General features: G+C 43.8%; 1 protein-coding gene across 1 annotated transcript in view; it reads right to left on the bottom strand.

The window, feature by feature from the left end:
• Positions 1-13: 13 nt before the first annotated feature.
• Positions 14-19572, bottom strand: part of LOC121609197 (SCO-spondin) — a 55512-nt gene continuing 35953 nt past the window's right edge. Inside the window, exons 62-102 of the mRNA XM_041940771.1 lie at positions 19367-19546; positions 19094-19291; positions 18595-18774; positions 18296-18487; positions 17677-17826; positions 17453-17556; positions 16438-16640; positions 14951-15171; positions 14654-14800; positions 14391-14555; positions 14104-14255; positions 13743-13911; positions 13435-13543; positions 12604-12740; positions 12301-12426; positions 11557-11736; positions 10678-10902; positions 10431-10557; positions 10062-10261; positions 9741-9953; positions 9456-9601; positions 8782-8909; positions 8491-8635; positions 7400-7532; positions 7092-7250; positions 6871-6997; positions 6573-6784; positions 6318-6480; positions 6088-6176; positions 4806-4966; positions 4582-4696; positions 3893-4089; positions 3770-3818; positions 3542-3688; positions 3084-3416; positions 2813-2910; positions 2621-2727; positions 2446-2525; positions 1550-1578; positions 1323-1454; positions 14-998 (exon numbers count right to left, since the gene is read on the bottom strand). Of these exons, the coding sequence (XP_041796705.1) occupies positions 495-998; positions 1323-1454; positions 1550-1578; positions 2446-2525; positions 2621-2727; positions 2813-2910; positions 3084-3416; positions 3542-3688; positions 3770-3818; positions 3893-4089; positions 4582-4696; positions 4806-4966; positions 6088-6176; positions 6318-6480; positions 6573-6784; positions 6871-6997; positions 7092-7250; positions 7400-7532; positions 8491-8635; positions 8782-8909; positions 9456-9601; positions 9741-9953; positions 10062-10261; positions 10431-10557; positions 10678-10902; positions 11557-11736; positions 12301-12426; positions 12604-12740; positions 13435-13543; positions 13743-13911; positions 14104-14255; positions 14391-14555; positions 14654-14800; positions 14951-15171; positions 16438-16640; positions 17453-17556; positions 17677-17826; positions 18296-18487; positions 18595-18774; positions 19094-19291; positions 19367-19546 (6632 nt within the window). The 3' untranslated portion in view covers positions 14-494. The remainder of the gene's footprint in view (positions 999-1322; positions 1455-1549; positions 1579-2445; positions 2526-2620; positions 2728-2812; positions 2911-3083; positions 3417-3541; positions 3689-3769; positions 3819-3892; positions 4090-4581; positions 4697-4805; positions 4967-6087; positions 6177-6317; positions 6481-6572; positions 6785-6870; positions 6998-7091; positions 7251-7399; positions 7533-8490; positions 8636-8781; positions 8910-9455; positions 9602-9740; positions 9954-10061; positions 10262-10430; positions 10558-10677; positions 10903-11556; positions 11737-12300; positions 12427-12603; positions 12741-13434; positions 13544-13742; positions 13912-14103; positions 14256-14390; positions 14556-14653; positions 14801-14950; positions 15172-16437; positions 16641-17452; positions 17557-17676; positions 17827-18295; positions 18488-18594; positions 18775-19093; positions 19292-19366; positions 19547-19572) is intronic.

Genomic DNA, 19572 nt, shown 5'->3' with positions numbered 1-19572 from the left:
GGGAGACAGTTATTGTAGTTTAATATTAAATATTCATGAAGACATGTGGGTCATCACCTCTACACAAGGGAGAGGTTGTTGTGAGCAGGAACCGACACAAGCACAGCAGTCACCTTGTGTTCGTTCAGCTGAAGTTTATTGTCTTAATTAGAATATGGTAATGAACAGAGCCTGTCTTAGAGGCCGGCGTTAACTCCTGACTGACAAACTATTTGGACAAGATGGCAGGCTGTGTCACGCCGCTGCTTGTTGCCAGAAATTATTTCTGTCCCGCAGATAAACAGAACACAGCCGAAAGCTGGCGCAAATGAAGACAGAGTTCACTCGGATCATTCCTCGACAAACAAGAAAGAATATTATGCTGTACGGCGATAACCAAGCTACTCTGGGCCGAACAGGCACAAAAAAGAAGGACACTGAGATATAACGGTGAGAGGACCGCATAAAAACCACACATTTCTCAGCATGTATTGACATTCAGATCTGGTTTCTGATCAGTCGTCAATATCTGTATGTCCAGTTGTGTTTTCTATTGCGATGTGACTGTCTAGCTCCTGCCTTCCCGGGACATTAACAAGCCGATCTTCACCCTGTAGCATCTGGCTGTCTGGTAATGTGTCAGGGTTGCTGCTTTGGACAATGTCACTCCTCTGCCGGTCAGAAATATGACTCTCCAGTTTATAGCCACTGAGATTTGTGCTCTCTGCCGTTTGCTGGCTGTGGCTCTGGCTGGCTGGAATACCGTCCTGCTGCTGGCCATCAGCGGGACTGCAGCCATCTACGCCTGAATAATGGTCCCTCTGCTGAGTGGTGCCGCTGTCTGTTTGAGTACGGCCTCTTGTCCCGTCTTTTGACTTGCTGTCATGCTGCTGGCACCGTCTGATCTGGCCTAATGTGATTTGGAGCTCATTGAGGCGCTGCGATACATGGCGTCTCTTCAGTTCCAGCAGGATTGTTCCATTACGACTCAAGCTTGGCACGCTCATTGGTGTTGCCCTCTGTAAAAGGATAGATCACAGAGAATGCATTGTAGATGATGGGGGGTAAAAGATATAAACGGATTAATGTGCACAGTCTCAAGTGACGATGCAAATGCAGGCACACGTTGCACTCATGCATACTCATTCACTCAAGGCCGAAGAGGAGCAAATGATCACAACATGAGTAGCGAGAAAGTCAAACAAACATATCGCGGCACATTGAGATTTGCAGGAAATAAAACGCTAATCCTAATCCCCTCACAACACTATTAAACTACCACGCAGATTCATTCTCTGGATAATGTCATTATATATGTCATGTGTAATATGCAAGCTAATTGCCTCAGAATGGTTGCCAGCACTGCTCTTTCTCTCCTTTAGCTGTGTGCTCAGTTGAGCTCTCGTCTGTAGCTGCACACTCAGCTGCAAGAAAGACTCACTCAGGCGGTCAATTTCGTCCTCCACGCAAGACATCTGTAACAGAGGAAACGGAAAGTTACACGGGTGGTGCTCGGGGGGCCAGCGACTGATCTCTTACATGAGGATAGTTTGGGATTTTTAACTCATACCTGCATCGGTGTCCCTTTTGGTGGTAAACCTGCAGACATGAAACAAGACTTTTGATTTGGGGGTAAATTTCTGAATGAAATCTCTTTGGATGGAAAAAAAAACAATTGTAACACCCACCAATAAATGATTATTGTGTATTTAGCAGAAGCACGACCACCTACTGCCTTCAGAATAGCTTCAGCGCTCAGCAGCATGTGGTCATTAAAGTTATGAACAATGCTTAATGGGATATTGGACCATTTTTCTGGAACAAAAGCTCTATAGGTGATTAAAGAGGTGAAAATCAACTCATTTTCTCTTCAGGACTTTCTATAGTGGTTAATGATGTTTAGAGCTTGTGACTGGTGAAAAATGGAAAAGAGTCTGATTTCAATCTTACATTACAATCAAATGAGTTCATTAGGTTATATGGGCGCACTTTTGTCATGAAATATAGGAATGTCATGGGTTTCACAAGATAGCTTTGAAATTATGGTTTGAAAGTATTAAACCTATTGTCAAAAAGAAGGAAATGCTCAAGACTGCTAGTAAGACCTTAATAGATTTTCCATTGATCAAGGGTCAAGAGATTTTATCTTGGTATATTGACAATGAATGCCATTAATATATATATTTTTCTAATCTAATTTAGCAACAATCCAGCTGCTAAGTGGTGATGGTTGTTGCTTTGCAATCACATATGTTCTTTGTTGATGCATGTCTGTTACTTGTTGCCATATTTGCACAGTTACTTTGCGGAAACAGTTTTTCAGTTTTAAGGTTTGGGCAATAACTCCTTCATTATGATACATGGTGTTTTACAATATTTTGTTTTGTGGTCAGACCAAATGCCGTCATTGATTTAGCATGTTGTGTGACTTAACTATTTGTTACTATAAATGGACAATTGTCTTACCTGCATTTGTGTCCAAGGTTGAACTCTGTTTAAGGTCCATGATGAGCTGCTCTAACTTGAAATATTTGTATTTCGCAAGTCTAAAATTGGGAGATTGCAGAAAAGTTATTTAAGTGCATGATTCAGATGAAAGGGGATACTATGCTCTGCTGTAGGTTTTATCTTTCTCACCAACCTGCTCGTTAATAGGTGCTCAGTGAACTGCGCTTCAGTGGGAACTCTAATGTTGAGAAATTCATCAACTAATGCACCGCACGGTCCCTCTGGGGCATCGAATTTGGACTGTAAAAAGAAAGCATAAAAAGAAATCTGGCCCTGCTTCTGCAGTATGAGTGTGATGTGTGAGGTTTGAATAGCACTTACACACCTCTGCTGCGCTCCATTTAAAAGAAAAGTTGAACAGCTGAAGGCTTAAAGCTGAAATAGCCTCATGGAGAGCTTTCATAAAGCTCTGGGGTTTAGATTCTGGAAAAAAAGATACAGAAAAACAAATATCATATTGTTTCCAAAGAAGATTAAATACTTTGTGCTTTTAAAGATGATTGTTAGAGCTGTTATACTGTACTGCACCACTGCTGGAAAACTGTGGCACAGGATTGGGTCTCAGGGCTCTTCTCTGTTACTGTCTGTCTGATTACCTGACGCTATGTGGGCCATGGATTGCAGAATAGTAGCGATGAAATGCCCCACGTGTTGAAGCTTTGCCTCTGACAGATAAAGGATTTGATTGGTTGCGTCAAAATAAAAGTCCCTTGAGCAATGTGCCAGCAGAGCCTCATTAGAGGGAGCTGAAGAAACAGGGATTGACTTGGCCAGCAGCAGGAGCACAGAGGGGAACGGGGGGCAGTTTGCAAGCAACTGCATCACATGGCAACCAAACAGGAAAATGGCAGCGTGCTGAGGTGAGAGGGTATCCAGCGCAGTTGGGATAAGTTGCCCGTCATTGTTCTCCTGGACAGAATGCTCTGCAGCTGCTAACAGATAGAAAATGCTGTATATTAGGCTTCATATTTGCTAGAATTTATTGTTGAATTCATTATTAGATCACTTAGTCTTTCTGGGGTGTTGGATTGGATTTTTTGTCATGTTTGTGTACCATTGTGGATATGATGATTTGACTCAGCTGTGGTAAGGTCCTGCAATGACTGCTTGATCTCCTGCAGGGTCTTGAATAAAGGAGATATGCTGACCAGCTTGGACAGGTCGTGGTCACTGAGACAAGGAGCCGTGCTCTGTAGATGAACTTGGGAAGGCAGAATCATCTCTCATAGCATCCTGATGCTCTTGGAAATGCAGCAAACCTCGGTTTAAAAGTGTTTCTTACCTGGCGCATGGGGAAGAGCGTCTGCTTTGGTCATATTCAGCGATGAAAACTGAGGAGGTGAAACGATTCTCTGCTTAATTGTCCCAAAATATGCCAAAAACAGGACAAAAGCCACTACGGTACCTGCGTATAGCACATGTTGGTGTCACCGGGTTGTGCATATCCAGCTTGCTGCTCACAGTCCCTGGCATCATGAGGACCAGTGGTACAGTATAGGGGACCTGGCAAATCTTGATTCTGCCAAGCTTCTCCGGTTAGCCTGCATAAGAGAGCTTCCACTGACCTGAGAACAGCTCCAAGTAATGCTACAGAGGCCTCAGCTGGGGTGATGGGGATGAGAAAAACATTTAATAGAGGGTATGACGTAGTTTTCAGCCTGTCAAAGGGCAACAACAGATGATTTAAAGGAAGTACTTGAGCAACAAAATATGATAAAGGACTAGTCCGACATTGGCTTGCTTGCTTAGATTAGAAGATCAGTACCACTTTCACATCTAGATGTTTGTAATAAAGCTGGAGACAGCAGCCAGTTAGCTTAGCTCAGTCCACCCACCAGCACCTCTAAGGCTCATCTTACATGTTATATCTGTATTTGGTTAATCCACACCATGAGTTTGGGTCTTTATGCTAAGCTAAGATAACCAGCTGCTGGCAGTAGCTCCATGCGTAAGCGTACATTCCAAAAAGACAAACTTCTCCTTTAATCATCTTGGTGTTATAGTTAGACAGTAGAGGATGTTACTTTCTCTGCCCATCTTTCAGGATCACTTTATCGAATGACATCACAAACTGCATCCCGTTATTGTTTTTACCTTTTGTGTCTCTCTCTCCTGCACTGCTGTTAGACGGTTTATCCCTCATTGCATTATGAACAAGCAGCTCCTTCAGAAGACTCAGTTTTTTATGATCCATGCTCTCGAAAATATTCTGAAAGAAATAATACATTTTCGCATTATTTTCTTGTGGCACTTGAGCCACACGTTTTAAATATTACGTATCTAATGTCTAATTCTTTCTTCGTGATTATAAAGCTCACCTTGAGTGTTTCGGCCTGCTGGCAAATGTTTCTATAAAACTCCTGTGTGTCTTTGCGGTGTCGGGCCAGTTGTGAGGCTATGTGGAGGTTCTGATCCTCCAGTTTGTCGTACAGAGTCTTCACATTGAACTCCTCCAAATCACAGCACCCTGATGCACTCCCTAAATGGGAGCAGTAAATGTCAATAATACTACATAGTTGGAAATGGGCGGAAATCAAGGGGAAAAGCCTCGGCGTGCCATCCTTAAGAATTAAGGAGGAGATGCTCTTGTGATGAATGGCTGCTCCTTGAAATCAAAAGCTTCCTTAACTGGGCTCCATAATAATTCAGTAGAGTGTCTCTGGCTTTTTAGACCGTCTGTGATGGAGCATGCAATGGATGATAAGTACTTGAATTAAAATTGCAGAGGCTAACTAGAGAGCTAGAGATAACAGCACAAGCCATTAGGTTGTGATATTAGGCTTTATTTTCTTTATCATCAATCAAATGGGGAAAAGGCTGTTAACTGCTACCTGGTCATGCGTGATGGTTTCATAATGACTAGGCCAATGGACATTTAAACACCCTATCAAACTGCATTAATAATGCAATAAGCACTAAGTGAGGACCATTAAAGTCAACTCTACCTCATAGCCATTTCAAACATCAGACTAGAAGGAAACGAAAAAAGTTTGCTTCTTTAGTGAGACTTTTCTAGAAACATTTTCAATGACTGATTTATGACCAGGTTACTGAAGTGGTGCAGAAAACATACAAATTAAAGGATTAATTAGTGACACCCAAGGCTGTCTTTAGTAAGCTTTAACCAGAGAATACCATATACTGTGTACTCTGTGTACCTCTAGCCATTCTGTGCTTAGGATTCAGTACAGCCCCACAGAGCCCGTCGTCTTGTGTTGCGATTGGTTATATTTAATTGTGGAATTACAGTAACAATAAGAAGATTCTCACACACAATCACACTCAAGTACTCAGTACAACTTAGTGAAATGTGTTCCCTGCATTTAAACCATCTCTGAGGAGCAGTGGACCAATTCCAGCTCTACGCCAGTGCTTTGGTCATGGTAATTGACCTAAGATACATGGTTTGATTGTGGGGGAAGCAGTTGTTGGCAATGAAATTAGAAATCTGTGAGAGAGCATTGAAAAAATATGAAAAATATGCATAAATGAGAATCACAACTCAGTACTGCGCCACATCCACCAGTAACACCATGATTTCCTGACATTAATACGGTTCCTAAATTTTAAGGGGGTTTGATCATGTTTCAAGGAGCTTACCTCCTTTAGAAACAGCAGGCTCCTCAGCTTCGGCTCCCTCTCCTACACCCCTACTGCCTTGAAAGCCACCTAGATTTGGGACAGCTATGCTGAAACACAAAAACAAAGCTACACATTTATGTGTCTTCTGTCATTTTACATCATAAAGGTCATATATAGTATGTGCTACTAGGACACCTGACATGAGTGTCCTAAAACACACCATGAGTACTGATGTCAAGCCAACACACCTGTCTCCACTGCAAGCACAATCCACTGGACAGAAGGGCTCCCCAAGGCTGCGCCACTTTGGCTTGGTCCTCCACTGGGAGACAAGTTTTGTTTTGCCGGGTCGCAGAACTAGCACTGTGGTGGTCACAACCACAACTACAACCAGCAGCAGACTCAGGATCCCTACACACAGTTAGCATTGCGTTGTGATAAAATAAAAAGGGTTAACTCACTACAGCCATGCACCTGCAAGAGTAGACAGTAGGGATACACACCTGCTATCACTCCCCAGTCAGGCAGAAGGTTGAGCCTGTGCTGCTTCACAATCCCGAACTTGACCAACTGTGCCGGGGTCATGGGCTGGAAGACGGAGGCCCGAGGGTCACACTCTGTCCCCTCCTCGCTGACCACCACCACCATACTCCACTCCGGGACAGCGCTGTCAACAAACACATACTTCCCTGTTTCTGAAAACACATGGGCAAACCTGAGGAATGGAGAGGAACAGACATGGAGGTCACAAAACGACATTTCAAATCTGAGGCTCCAACTGCAGTGTGGACTCAACATTACCTTGTAGAGTTAAAGTTTGTCTGCTTCATGAGCATCTGCAGACGTCTGAAGGCACCAAAGTCCCATCCTGGGTTACTGTTAAACAGGTGGTCTTTCTGGTATACTGGGAAGTGGCTGAGGCGGCGGTCTTAGGGATAGAAAACAAAGTTAGAGCAAGATTACAGTGTTTTCAACTAATAAACAATAAATGATAAATGTGGAGGAAACTAAATCAGTGGTACCAGTGTGGTTGATGGTGAGATGGAAAATGAGCATGTCACCAGAGGACAGACAGGCGATGGGGTTGGGGATACGAGGAAGGACAGCTAAGTTGGCAGCATCATCCTCTTCTGCTATGTCTCTCTTCTTTCTGGGGCTTGTATTTAGGAGTTCTACTGGTTCTGAGTAGCAGTAAATTGGTGTAAAATCAGTTAAATTTGCAACACTTTTCCTGTAAGATGATACTGCATACAGAAATCAAATGTGTTGATTAAAGACTTGAGACAAATACAGATAAAATTAATCAATATGACAAGGTAAGTCTAGTCACCTGATAGAAACTGATTGATGATCTCCCTCTGTGTGGGAATCCAACCAAACACTCCTCCGGAGTCAAACTGGACCAAATGGATTTTACCAACACTCATTGTGTGGATATCTGGTCCTAAAACATTCATCACAGCCTGGAAGCAAACGGAAACACGCTCAATAAGAAGTGCTACTGCAGCACTACAGCACAGCATGCTACATTAATTCAAGAAACAAAATGACAAGATATCAATAACTAATTTTGAGATGTCTTCTCTCATAAAACTCACACCTTTGCATATGGGCATTGCAATAAAGTGTCTTCACCATATTTGAGAAGCAATAACATGTAAAGAACAACCATGGAATACTGTGTTTCTACATTAATTGGATATGCAGTTTATTTTTATGATTACTGAATCTGGTATACGCTTTGGAGTAAGAGGCTTTGTTACTTCTCATACAATATGTGAATTGATCTCTGTTTTTAATTACTTTAGAGATTTAAATTGTGCTTTCTGTGGCTAAACATATAGATTAAGGCAAAATAATAGCCACATTTTAAAGACAAAATGGCTTAAGTATAGATAAATGTCCTAAACTAAAGAAAATACTGCTGTAAACAGGACTAAACCCACTCAAGTGCACACACACCAAATATGCACATCCATCCATGATGAAACAAGCAAAATTTTGAGACCAAGTAACTATTTCGTAGAAATACTAAGTGCATTTTCTTGCATGGAGAGAGGAGTTTGTTATTTTTCAATTTCCCTTCGCCCGAATGTGGCAATATCACAAAATCTGCAGCTGCAGTGTTTTTCTAGGTGTCCAGCTGCGACTCAGATTGGCTGAAATCCTGATAAATGCCACTGCAAGCTTTCCCCGAACTAATCCACGTAGTTACAGTCTGAGAAGTCTCTCGGCTGCATCACGACAATACTGATGTTACTTTTGTGCTTATATCAGGCGGTAGCAGCTTTCGAAAATCCCTCCCCTCTATTACATGCACACTTTTTGTGTAATTGATTTGTAAGTATAAGGTAAATAAGAAATCCATTATCAGCAGGGCCAATCATCAGTTTGTCAATGGTCCTGTCGCCTCTCCCTTACCCTGGCCCAGACCTTGCTGTCTCTTTCTTTGAGGCTGAGCAGCAGGTGTCCATCTGGGTAGAACTGGGCAGAGAGCTGAGGCAGTCTGGAAAGGCAGGACGTGTTGCAAAGCTCCTCAGCAGACACATATCGCTCACACTGGCAGCTGGGGCATGAGGAGGTGACAATAAGACAAGAGGCAGGAGGACACACAGCATGTCAGGCTGTTTCTTCAATGCTTATAGCTTAAATAGTTTTTACAGGGTAATTTTTAAAATAGTGATATCATTGAAAAATATAAGTGAGATTTACATGCCCATCTCCACATCCAGAGTTCCTCCATGTGGTCCACAGGTGATATTGCAGGAGTGGAGGGAGGGTGACACACACTCTCTGGATGCTGCCAGACGTACCTGTCCTGTGGCACACCGTCTGTTCGCCTGACACACACACACACACACACACACACACACACACACACACACACACACAGACACAGACATAGGCATCTTAAAAGGACTTCAAACACGCTGGCCTTGCTGGTCATTACATCACACATGACTGAAAACTAGTACAAGAGCATTTTCCACATCTCACAGTGTTATATTGATTTCCAAATCTTATAAAGTATAAAGTTAAATCGTGGAAACTGGGTGACATGGAGGCAGTTTGCTTGTGGCGGTAAACACAGAGGGGTTGTTGATGTGCTTCTGGGAAACTTCCACATCAGGCACTTGAGAGCTGCCTGCTAAACACCTCTCCATTCACAATCTGACTTCAGAGGTGAGACATTTTTACACTTAGAGGAACACTTGTGTGTCTGGCAGAGTTTCAGTCCACACCTTCGAGTGCATTTTCATGAGACTTTAGAAAGGAATAAATTACAAATTCAAATATTTAAAAAAATTGAGGGAAGTGAATATATTTGGACTCAAAGACTGATAGCAGAAAGAAAAATTATTCCTTATTTTACATCTGCCACTGACCTCAGGCTGGCAGTCCAATTCACTGTCAGAGCCGGAGCTTTTGAAATCCAATTCATTGTAGAAGATAAAACCAGTTCTGCACAAACATGAACCATCTGAGTGCTGGAAGGCACGGTTCTTACCAATGCAGGTACAAGAAGAAGAACCTGAGGAAACAGGTGTGACACAGCATGCCAGTATGATTGACAACTCTCTTGAAACTATAGCTTCACTTAAAACAATAAAGCTAACATGCTATTTGTTCAGCTAATAGCGTGTAATGTGATCTGCGTTATCTGATCCAACCTGCTGGTGAGGTGGACGAGCTGCCGCAGGGAAAACAGGCCTTCTGAGCAGGCAGGTGGTTGAAGGTGCCAGCTGGACATGGGTGACAGTCATGCGTTGCCTCAGCATGAGTGAGGTTACCGAAGGAGCCAGGGGGGCACGGCAGTGGCTGGGTGGATCCCATGGGACAGACATAGCCAAGAGGGCAAGGGTTGCTCTTGTAGTGGTCTGTACCTGTTGAATTAAAATAAACTCCCTCCTTATTTGGAGTTAGGCATGAAATAACAAATGTTGTCCACATAAACTGAGATTTGGAATGATTTGTGGCAGTGAGAGAAGTACCTGGGGGGCAAAAGTATCCTGGTGGACATGAAAGGCATTGCTGGACGGGGGAGAGGTATGGACGATAGGTGCCCCCATCACACACACTACAGCAGCTGCTTTTGGATCCTCTGAGCCCGCTGGTGTTGACAGGCATGGAACCCCCTTCACAGGACTTCATATCAGAGCTGTTGGCTGGGCAGTAGTAGGGAAATAGGCAGCTGTGGGGCACAGTAACAACGTTATTTATAGATAAAGCTTTAACCTACGCTGTGTGGAATCACTCCAAACCCATTATTTCATAGTTAAAGCCCCTAATTTCCATGTTGATTGTACAAGCACGTGTTTTCATGCCAGGTTGTAGCATATTGGACCTTTTCACGCACTCACATTTGGTTGGGGGTGTGGTAGGAATGGGACCCATCAGGACAAAAATAACCTTCAGGACAGACTTGAGGCTCAGCAGTCTGAGGTCCACAGTATGAGCCAGCTCTGCACAGTCTCTCTGAGACTGCACCTGGATTATGACAATAACTTGTTACTGCAGAGCCTTATTTCTGTCTTTATGGAGAAAGACATTTATTAAAATAAACGATTCAAATCCATCACATACAGAATCCAATATAACATTACGCACCCATGGGACATTGATATGATGGCCTGCAGGGGATCCCCTCCACATTGGGCTCTCCTGTAGCCCGAGGATCTGGGCAGAAGGTTCCTCCTGTACAGGGTTCACACTGGCTGGGTGAGGCAGCTCCAGGAAGGGGCCTCTTAGTACCTGGAGGGCACAGGATGGGGGGTCCAGACCCACTGCACCAGAAACCAGGTGGGCATGGGCTGCTGGAGTAGTCTGTAAGCCCTGGAAAGTAACAGCTTTCTGAAAACCCCATTCATCACTTCACACACTATAACCAAAGTGGAAATAAATTTGCTGCATCATCGTCCACACACACTGAGCGGGATCCTAAATGAAAACTACCTGAACCTTTAAGCTGATTAAAATGACTTAAGAAGCCGTTATTTATGCATGCAAGGAACCAGAGGGAGGGAGACCATCTGCTGAGCATCAGCCACTAGATAAGGTTACAAAATCGTTTCAGTTTTAAACGATTCTAAGCATTTTTCAGGGAGATAAGACATAAGTGTTTTCTTTGTAAATCTACCACTCAATCATTACTGTAGTCTCAGGTATAAGTTTTAAATTGAGTGTCCTCAATCACATTATACCTCCTTCACTCTTATCTCAGGCAAAGCTTCAGGCATTGGTATAATAGTCTGCATGCATATTGAAATTGATAGAACCCAGGAAGGCAATTTTCTTTTAACTGTCCTTGTAAATGTAAATGCGCACCCACCAGAGAGAGGAGTATTATGGTGTGTTTAACACTTCATTAGAGGCAAAGGATATGGCAGAATGAAAAGGGAGGAAAAAATCACCTTTTAATTGAAAGGAAACAGTTAGTTTTGTAAATGTAATGTCGCGGTCTGCTGTGTGAGACGCAGTGTTTCAGACCTGTGCTGTTGCAGTGTGAGCCAGGAGGGCAGGTCAGGCAGTCACCCTTGCTGCCTGCTCCAGGGGAAGATCGATAGGTGTACAGAGGACACGGTCTGGGTCCTGTCCCTCCACTGAAGTCGCTGCCAGGCAGACCGTCACAGTAATGGCCGGCAGGACAGAGATGAAGGACCGGTTCTCCTGCAAATAAACAAAAACGTTTTAGGGGAAAAATGGGTTTCAGATACTGTAAAGGTGAAATGGCACATTTGATGCGCGCTTGCTTTAAAAACACTTTATCGATCACTTTTAAGCCTCATCAGGCACTTGGCCCTGGCTACATCTCTGACCTGCTAATCTTCCATGAGCCCAGGCTTAGTCATTATTCTCAAGGCAGGGCTCTCCTAGCTGTTTCTAATTCTCAGCCTGTGGTTTAACTGTAGTCCCAGCCAGATCCTGCTGGTATCTACTTATTCTCAGTTTACACATGAGACACACGATGGCTACAATTAACTGCCTGGCAGGATAACAAGCAAGCAGTATGCAGCTTCCCAAGCAACAGGACTGAAAACTGCTAATCTGTCAGCGCTCCCAAACTATACGATGTTCTTCCTGCATTGATTGTCTGAATCAGTGTCTCAAACTCAGCTATTCCTTTTCATCGCTTCTCAAAATCGGTTTGTCCAAAACAGGCCTCTTCATAATTTAAACTTCATCCTGCATTTTTAGTCAGAAAACCTGATTACAGTAGCTACAAAAACACACCAGGTTTACACCAGTGCTGAGGTGGGCAGGGTAAGCAGTCCTGTAGGCTGGCACCTCCTGGGGAGCTTCTGAAAGTGTTTGCAGGGCACCGCTCAGCCTCCTCTGTGCCCTCAGGACAGAAGAAACCTGGAATAAAGAATATTTAGAGGCATTAACAATTTCTTTAAAATACTTCAAGGATAAAATGACTAATTCTCCAATCTCAAACGTCACAGAATCCAAGAATAAAGCATCTCAATAAACTGAATACCAATTATAGGTAGCATCTAGGTTTTTTATTTTTAAAGAATTGATGCACTATACCTGGTGGACATGGTCCAGCACACTGCATGCCCCACTGACACTGGGTCAAGTTAGAAATGGGTCCCTGAGGGGTGAAATCTGCACTCCCAGAGACACAAAGATAGCCTGCAGCACACACACCCTGGATCCTACCAGCCCTGAAGAAAATATACACAGGCTTAGTGTATTTACTAAGCGAGAGCACTGATGACCTAACCTTTAAACATAAACTTCAGAGCAGATTAGAGCAAAATAAGCCTGCAATCATGAGTAGTCTTACTACCTCATCTCTGACGCTGCTTTTACGTACACTTATTGTTGTTATATATTTCTGTTGCTTTTGTAATATATGTATGTATTGTATTGTTGCCCAGGGACTATACGGATGAAACTTAGCTCATTAGCTATATTAATGTGCATTGTCCCTGGTGATTTACTGAATACACACAGAATCACATATGCACCCAAGGCCATTTAGAAGACACTAAAATGTATGCTTCATTAGATAAATAGAATGACAATTACGTAATTTCTAACATTTTCACCACCCATATTCATATCTACATTCATTATATTCATGCATATTCAGGTGTTAATTTGACTGTTCAGTGAACCATGACTCCTCGAACATGAGACACTCCTGCATCCTGCTAATTGTGAGTATAATTAAAGCAGAGACGAGCGTTTGCCTTTGAGCATGTGTCCGCATTTGTGTGCATGAGTACAGAATGCGTATGTGCCTAATTGTCTGGGTACATGCTTGTGTATTTCTGGATGTATGTGAGTGTGAGACAAGTGCACACTTGAGAGCGTGTGCATGCATACACCAGGTCTGTGATGCATCCGGAGTACCTGCAGAAATTCCCTGGAGGGCAGGGTAAACACTCTCTCTCTCCCTGTAGCCCTCCCTGGTTTGAATGAGTGTATGTCCCATTAGGGCAGGGCTGAGGCACCATGGTGCCTGTAGAAAATGCATTAAATGCATTAAAACTGAGACTGACAGCATGATTTATTACATAGTGATGACTACAAAGGAATGTGTTTTCTGCAGGAAAACATAAAACTGAGAGGCCATCTTTCTTGTGTGTTGGTTAATGAGGTTATACAAAAATCAAATTGACGTTGCCATCCTCTGTAGTCAAAGTGTCCTTTTAGCGTACCTGCAGGGCAAAATGAGTGTGGTGGGCAGGGCCACGGCTCTCCCACAATGGCTTCCTCACAGTAGAATCCAGGTCGGCATGGGATGCAGCTATCTGAGCCTGGGTTCGGCTGGTACTCTCCTGTGGGACAAGGCAGGGCCAGGGCAGAGCCTACTGCACAGTAGTGGCCCTGTGAGAGAATGGAAATGACAAGGTGCGTCTGAGGGGTGGCATTCAATGCAGCAGGACATTCACAATAAACAACGTGGCACAAGCTTCTCTAGGAGAGATAATGTTAGGAAAACAATAGGAACAATGGAAAAGGGAAGGACAGGGACGGGAAGAGGGAGTAGAGAGAGAAGAGTGTATGATTAACCCTTGCCTTGGGACAGAGGAAGGCATAAGGAGTGGTGGAAGAGAAGTCAAAAGGGCAGTAGAAACCAGCAGCACAGGGACCGCTGGGGCTGGCCAGACCCTCAGTGGAGCAGTAGTGACCTGCAGGACAGGCAGAGCAGCTCTCCATGGACACACCTCCTATGACAGGAGGACAACAGATGCAGATCACACAAGCAGAGCACAAAAGACCTCATTTGAAACTCTTTCAAATGCAAATGCAGGTGCCTATACAGTAACTAAATGTTTGATACAGGGTGTAAACAGTAGGTGTACCGGTGGAGTTGCGAATACTGCCATAAGGGCATGGAATTGGGGAGAGGCACCCTGTTGGACAGTAGTGGCCCGCGGGGCAAGGGCCATTCCTGGGGAAGTTGTCAGAGCTCTGCGGTGCAGGCTCCATGGCTCCGCCTTGGCAGAAATAACCCTGCAAACAAGAACCTTGACAAAAATACAAAGACGCTATCAATCCGTTACTAAATGGTCAAAGTTGTGTGAGGAGTGTGTACATTTTGCCAAAAGGCTAAACCAATGATCACCTAGTGGTGCTGAGGCTCCATGTGAGCTACAGTACACTCCAGAGGGACAGGGTGTGCAGGAGGACAGAGAGTGGGCTCCTGTCTGGTTGCTGAGAGTCCCTAAAGGGCACGGCAGAGGCAGAGCTGTTCCTGCAGGACACAGATGACCTAGGAAGAGAGAGCACTTCTTTAATATTGGTTTACCATTACTGCAGAGGTAGACATTTGACCACTGGACAGTATTGATGATACATGTAAAAGGGAAAATGATCTGATTTGTTGTTGTTCTGATTCAGAGTTTGTTTTCACTGTCCTCACCAGCAGGGCAGATGGAGGGCTCTTGAGTGGCTGAGGAAGAACACACGGTCCCTTTGGGGCATATTAAGCAGTGGGCTGCTCCAGGGGCAGGACTGTAAGTACCAGGCTCGCAGGGCACCTCACTCGCTGAGCCGACAGGACAGCTATGGCCAGCGGGGCAGAGGTAGCCATGGGGACCATCAGACGGGGTGGGACTGGAGCTGCCACCCAAGCACACATACCTGTAGGCGTTAACAGTGAAAACAAACATTGTATCACAAATACTGCCACAAGCTGCCATTAGAGAAGCTGAACAATCTGTCAGTGAGGAAATATTTCCAAACTGTGGAAAGGTTTTAGAAAAACACTGGTGTCACTTAAGGCTGCCTCAAATGAAGGTGTTTACAATTCTTGGTTTTGCCGTGTTAATAATGTACAGCTTTTAGGATGTGCCCCAAAAAGAACTCTATTATAACAGATTTTAAGTATCAAATGACTGTGTTCGACTGCATTTAGACACGATTTGCTACATAATTAATAAACCAAATTCTAATAAATTATTTAAATCAAATCAGCATAATCATTAATCAAATTTAGCTGACTGAAAGTCTAACCAGTTACACTTAAGAATCAGTCAGTAATAAATAATCCCTGCAGACTGTTTGAAATAGAGCATATTACTTGCATTAATTGACACTGATGCAGTTACCATTACACTAGGGGTTAAACTTAGAAATAAGCACCAGCTGCTTAGCATAGTGGGTTTCCAGAAAGAAAACTATGCTTTAACAACTGGCAGTGATTCATGTCAGATGCAATAAAACATATTATATGGCTAAAATATCTTTGAATTTCAGTGAATGTTAAGCTTACCTCTGCCAAGTCACATCAGATCTTCTTATTTACAGTTTATAAAGCCAAAAGAAATGAACTCAGACTATGAACCCTTGGCAGACCCACTGAAGCGCTCAGGTGCTTTAAAGTGGGTTTTATCGCAGAGTATTTATTGCAGAGCATATTGCAATCAAATGCAACAGTCAGGAAAGTGTTTTAAACGTGGCTCTTGTCTTGCTGAGGACACCTGCTCCCCCTCCTGCTGAGACTCTGGCATAAAACACATCTGCTGTCCTCAATCTGTCTGTCTGATTGTGTAGTTTATGTGTATACTGGCTTGTGATTGATTTTTGGAACATCGGACATCTTGCTGGCATATTGGACTGGTCCCTTTAATCCATGTAAAGATCCTACGAATAAATCCAAAATATTTATAAGCAGCGTGGTGAGAACACTTTGCATTAGACATTAGGGAGAGACTGAAAGAGGGAGAGAAAGACTGGGAAAGATAGCTTCAGATTTTTTTTATTGACCACTTTCTCATCAGGTCAGATGAAAACAGTCAAGCGAAAGATATAAATAATACCCGTTATGGAAAGCAAAAACTGTGTGTGCATCCAAGCCCAGAGTGGGGAGATTTAAATGTGAAACAGCTGAAGAGCAGAAGTGTTTACCCAGCATGACACGGGAGAGCATCTGAGAGCTCTGCTATTGCAGGCCTGTCACAAAACAGGCCAGGGGGGCAGGGGGGGCATTCGTCATCTTGCTTAAGTCCTAGGGAGACGGAAAGAGAGCCGGCGGGGCAGGGGAGTGGATATGCAGTGCCGGAGGGGCAGTAGTGGCCAGAAGGACAAAGACGACTTCTGGTAGAATTTCCCTAAAAAAATAAAAATAAAAACATGATAAGACTTGTGACGTTTGTACATTTGAAGACGTTATTCTCTAAGAATGCATATTACTGTAAAGCAGGCATGTCGTGAACAGTCTTAACGTCTCCGAATGCCCTGAGGTTCTCTAGAGGCTGAAATGTTTATTAAACCACACGACACAAAATTGCTTGAATGAACACAAAACACACTGCTCCTGGAGCCTTGTGAGGAGTGGAGGGGTCACGCGGCCATTACATGAAAACAATTCATTCCCATTAGTGTACGAATGTGCTCAGCAATATTCCCACTTGATTAGGCAATATGTTGTGTGTGAAGTTGACATTTTTGCCCTTGGGGGGGGGGGGTCACTGAAGAAAGCTGATAGAATGACCAAAATGTGGAGCAGAAATAAACTCACACTTAGACTTCATGTGTACCAGTGAAAATTTAGGCTTTCGGGCAGAGGCAAAGCAATTAATTGTCACCACCAATAACCATGGCAAATATCCTGTAAATGAGACCATGTGTACAAAGTTGACATTTTCAGCTAATGGTGCTGTTAGAAGATAGTACTGGGCACTAAACATGCAAAGCAAAGACAGAATGTGTTCAGTCAATCAGCTTATTAGATTTTGATTACATTTCTTCTTGACATATGGAAATTTTGACATGTTTCCATATTTCATTAGATGAAAGGTCATGGGGTCACCAGTATCATTATGAATCATTCTCTGGGAAAAAGGACCTGCTGACCAGTTACCGATTGACCAATGTCACCGGGTTACAGACCAACAGAGGCAACCAAGAACAAAAACAACACCTGATACTCAGTAGAGTTTGGACTAGTTGATCCAGCAGGACAGTAGAATCCTGCTTCACAGAGTCCTGTTGGCTGGGATTGACCAGGTTGAGAGCAGAACATTCCTGCAGGAACAGAATAAAGTAACCATCATAAAAATTTTAGACACACTGATTTGACTGTTTTTCCTTTAATTAGAGGTTAGGTTATGATGACGTAGAACAAAACACTAATCCTTTGCATACCAGCAGGGCAGAGCTGGCAGGCCTCAGGACTGGAGACTCCCAGCAGGCTCTGCACAGTGCCAGGTGGGCAAGGGAACTCCAGTCCTAGAGTCAGTCCTGGAGGACAGTAGTATCCAGCGGGACACTGCGCAGGCTGTACAGTTCCTTCAACTGGACCAGAAGGCCGATAAAATGAACAGCATTTTCATGACTTTAGCACATGTCTGACTTTGAAAAGATAAAGCTGCATAACCACGAAACTGACACTCTGACACTGTAAAATCAGCTGTCAGATTATCGGAGATAAAGAGAGGTGTAGCGTCTATTAGCTGTGCTTCCCAGAATAACTGGATAATCCCCATAGAATTGGTGTGAATTTGTTGCTTTCATTAAAAACTGAACATATGCGCTTGTAAATATTTGGCAGCTTGCTAGCCAATGATTTGTGTCCTTTAGACATGTCTGTGATTATAGCTATGTCCTTCATTAAAACAGCTTATTAAAAACGTGTCCTGTGACTGGATGCATGCTAATCTTTTGTGACTACTGCTGGAAACTGCATGTGATTGTTGTTGAGCGTTGAAAAAACAAACAGAAATGTTCTTCCTGTGGAAGATAACTCAAGGACAATGTTTCCTACCTTGACAGTAGTATCCAGCGGTGCAGGTGGTGCAGTTGTCTCGATGTGTGTTGCCTGTTTCAGAACTAAATGTTCCTGCAGGACATGGCATGGGGACTGGTGTTCCACTGGAGCAGAAGAACCCAGCTGGGCACAGAGCCTCATCTGCTCTGCTAGATCCCCAGCCGCAATAAAACCCTGCCCAGCAATCACCTAGAGCACAAAAGGGAGAACAACACATTGAATGGAAAAGTTAATCAAATCAGCAAAAATTGTTTTGGAAATGTAAACTTACTGAGAAATATAATTTTAAAATCCACCTGCTTTTAGCCCCTGCTGGCAGAAAATCCCAGGTGGACAGAGAGATCCAGTTCTGTTGTCAGTCGGGTTTGGCACTGTGGCACCCGTCAGACAAAGAAAGCCAGCAGCACATGCTCCCGAAGGCTCAACCAAACCTTCAGACCCACAAAACTGACCCGCTGGACACACAAGGCACTCACCTGCAAACACAGATTGACGGCTCTGACCTCAGTCCAAACAGCAAAACAAGCTACCTGCCAGGTGAGATCAATCACCGTGTCTCTGAGACAGTTGCACACTGCTAGAAGTGTCAGTATCTGCAAACTGTTCCATTTTGTTGTAGACGAGTCAGATTGCATTGCCTTTTTTAAGGTTCTCTTGTCTAAAGGAAAATCAGGTTTAAATAATCAGTATAGTTGACTGAAGACCCCAAGAGTTACATCACAAAATTTTTGCCTTGAAAAGTAACCTAATTTAATAATGTGTTCTCTTTTTTCCACAAAGGTTCTGGGATCTTACCTGTGGTGGTGAGACCCCGACTGGGGCTGTAGGTGCCTTTGGGGCAGGGGAGAGGCTGACTGTCAGGACTCCCCGTAGGACAGATGTAGCCTGCTGGGCAGGGCAGAGGGCTGGCGGGGCTGGGACTCAAGGCCTGGCAGTGGAACCCAGCAGGACATGGATTACACTCTCTCTGGCCTGATAACTCCTGGAACCAGCCTGGCAAAGACACACACACAGTGATGATGTCTTCAGAAACAAAGTTAAGTTCATACAGCATAACTTCTTGTTTACCAAACGGGCATGGCTTGCAGTTATCTTTGTCTTTTCCTCCAGTCTCATTCTGGTAGGAGCCGGCTGGGCAGGGTGAGGGCACACTGCTGCCCTCTGCACAGTAGTGGCCTGCTGGACAAACACCTCCAGATTCACTTGACATTGGAGTAGCAGTCTGGGATCCCTCTGGACAGTAGAAACCTGGGGAGAAACACTTCAATGAAATA

Source organism: Chelmon rostratus, chromosome 7 (genome assembly GCF_017976325.1).
Source record: "Chelmon rostratus isolate fCheRos1 chromosome 7, fCheRos1.pri, whole genome shotgun sequence".
Taxonomy (NCBI): Eukaryota; Metazoa; Chordata; class Actinopteri; order Chaetodontiformes; family Chaetodontidae; genus Chelmon; species Chelmon rostratus.
The sequence above is the reverse complement of the archived record's forward strand: the minus strand, read 5'-3'. Positions and strand labels throughout refer to the sequence as shown.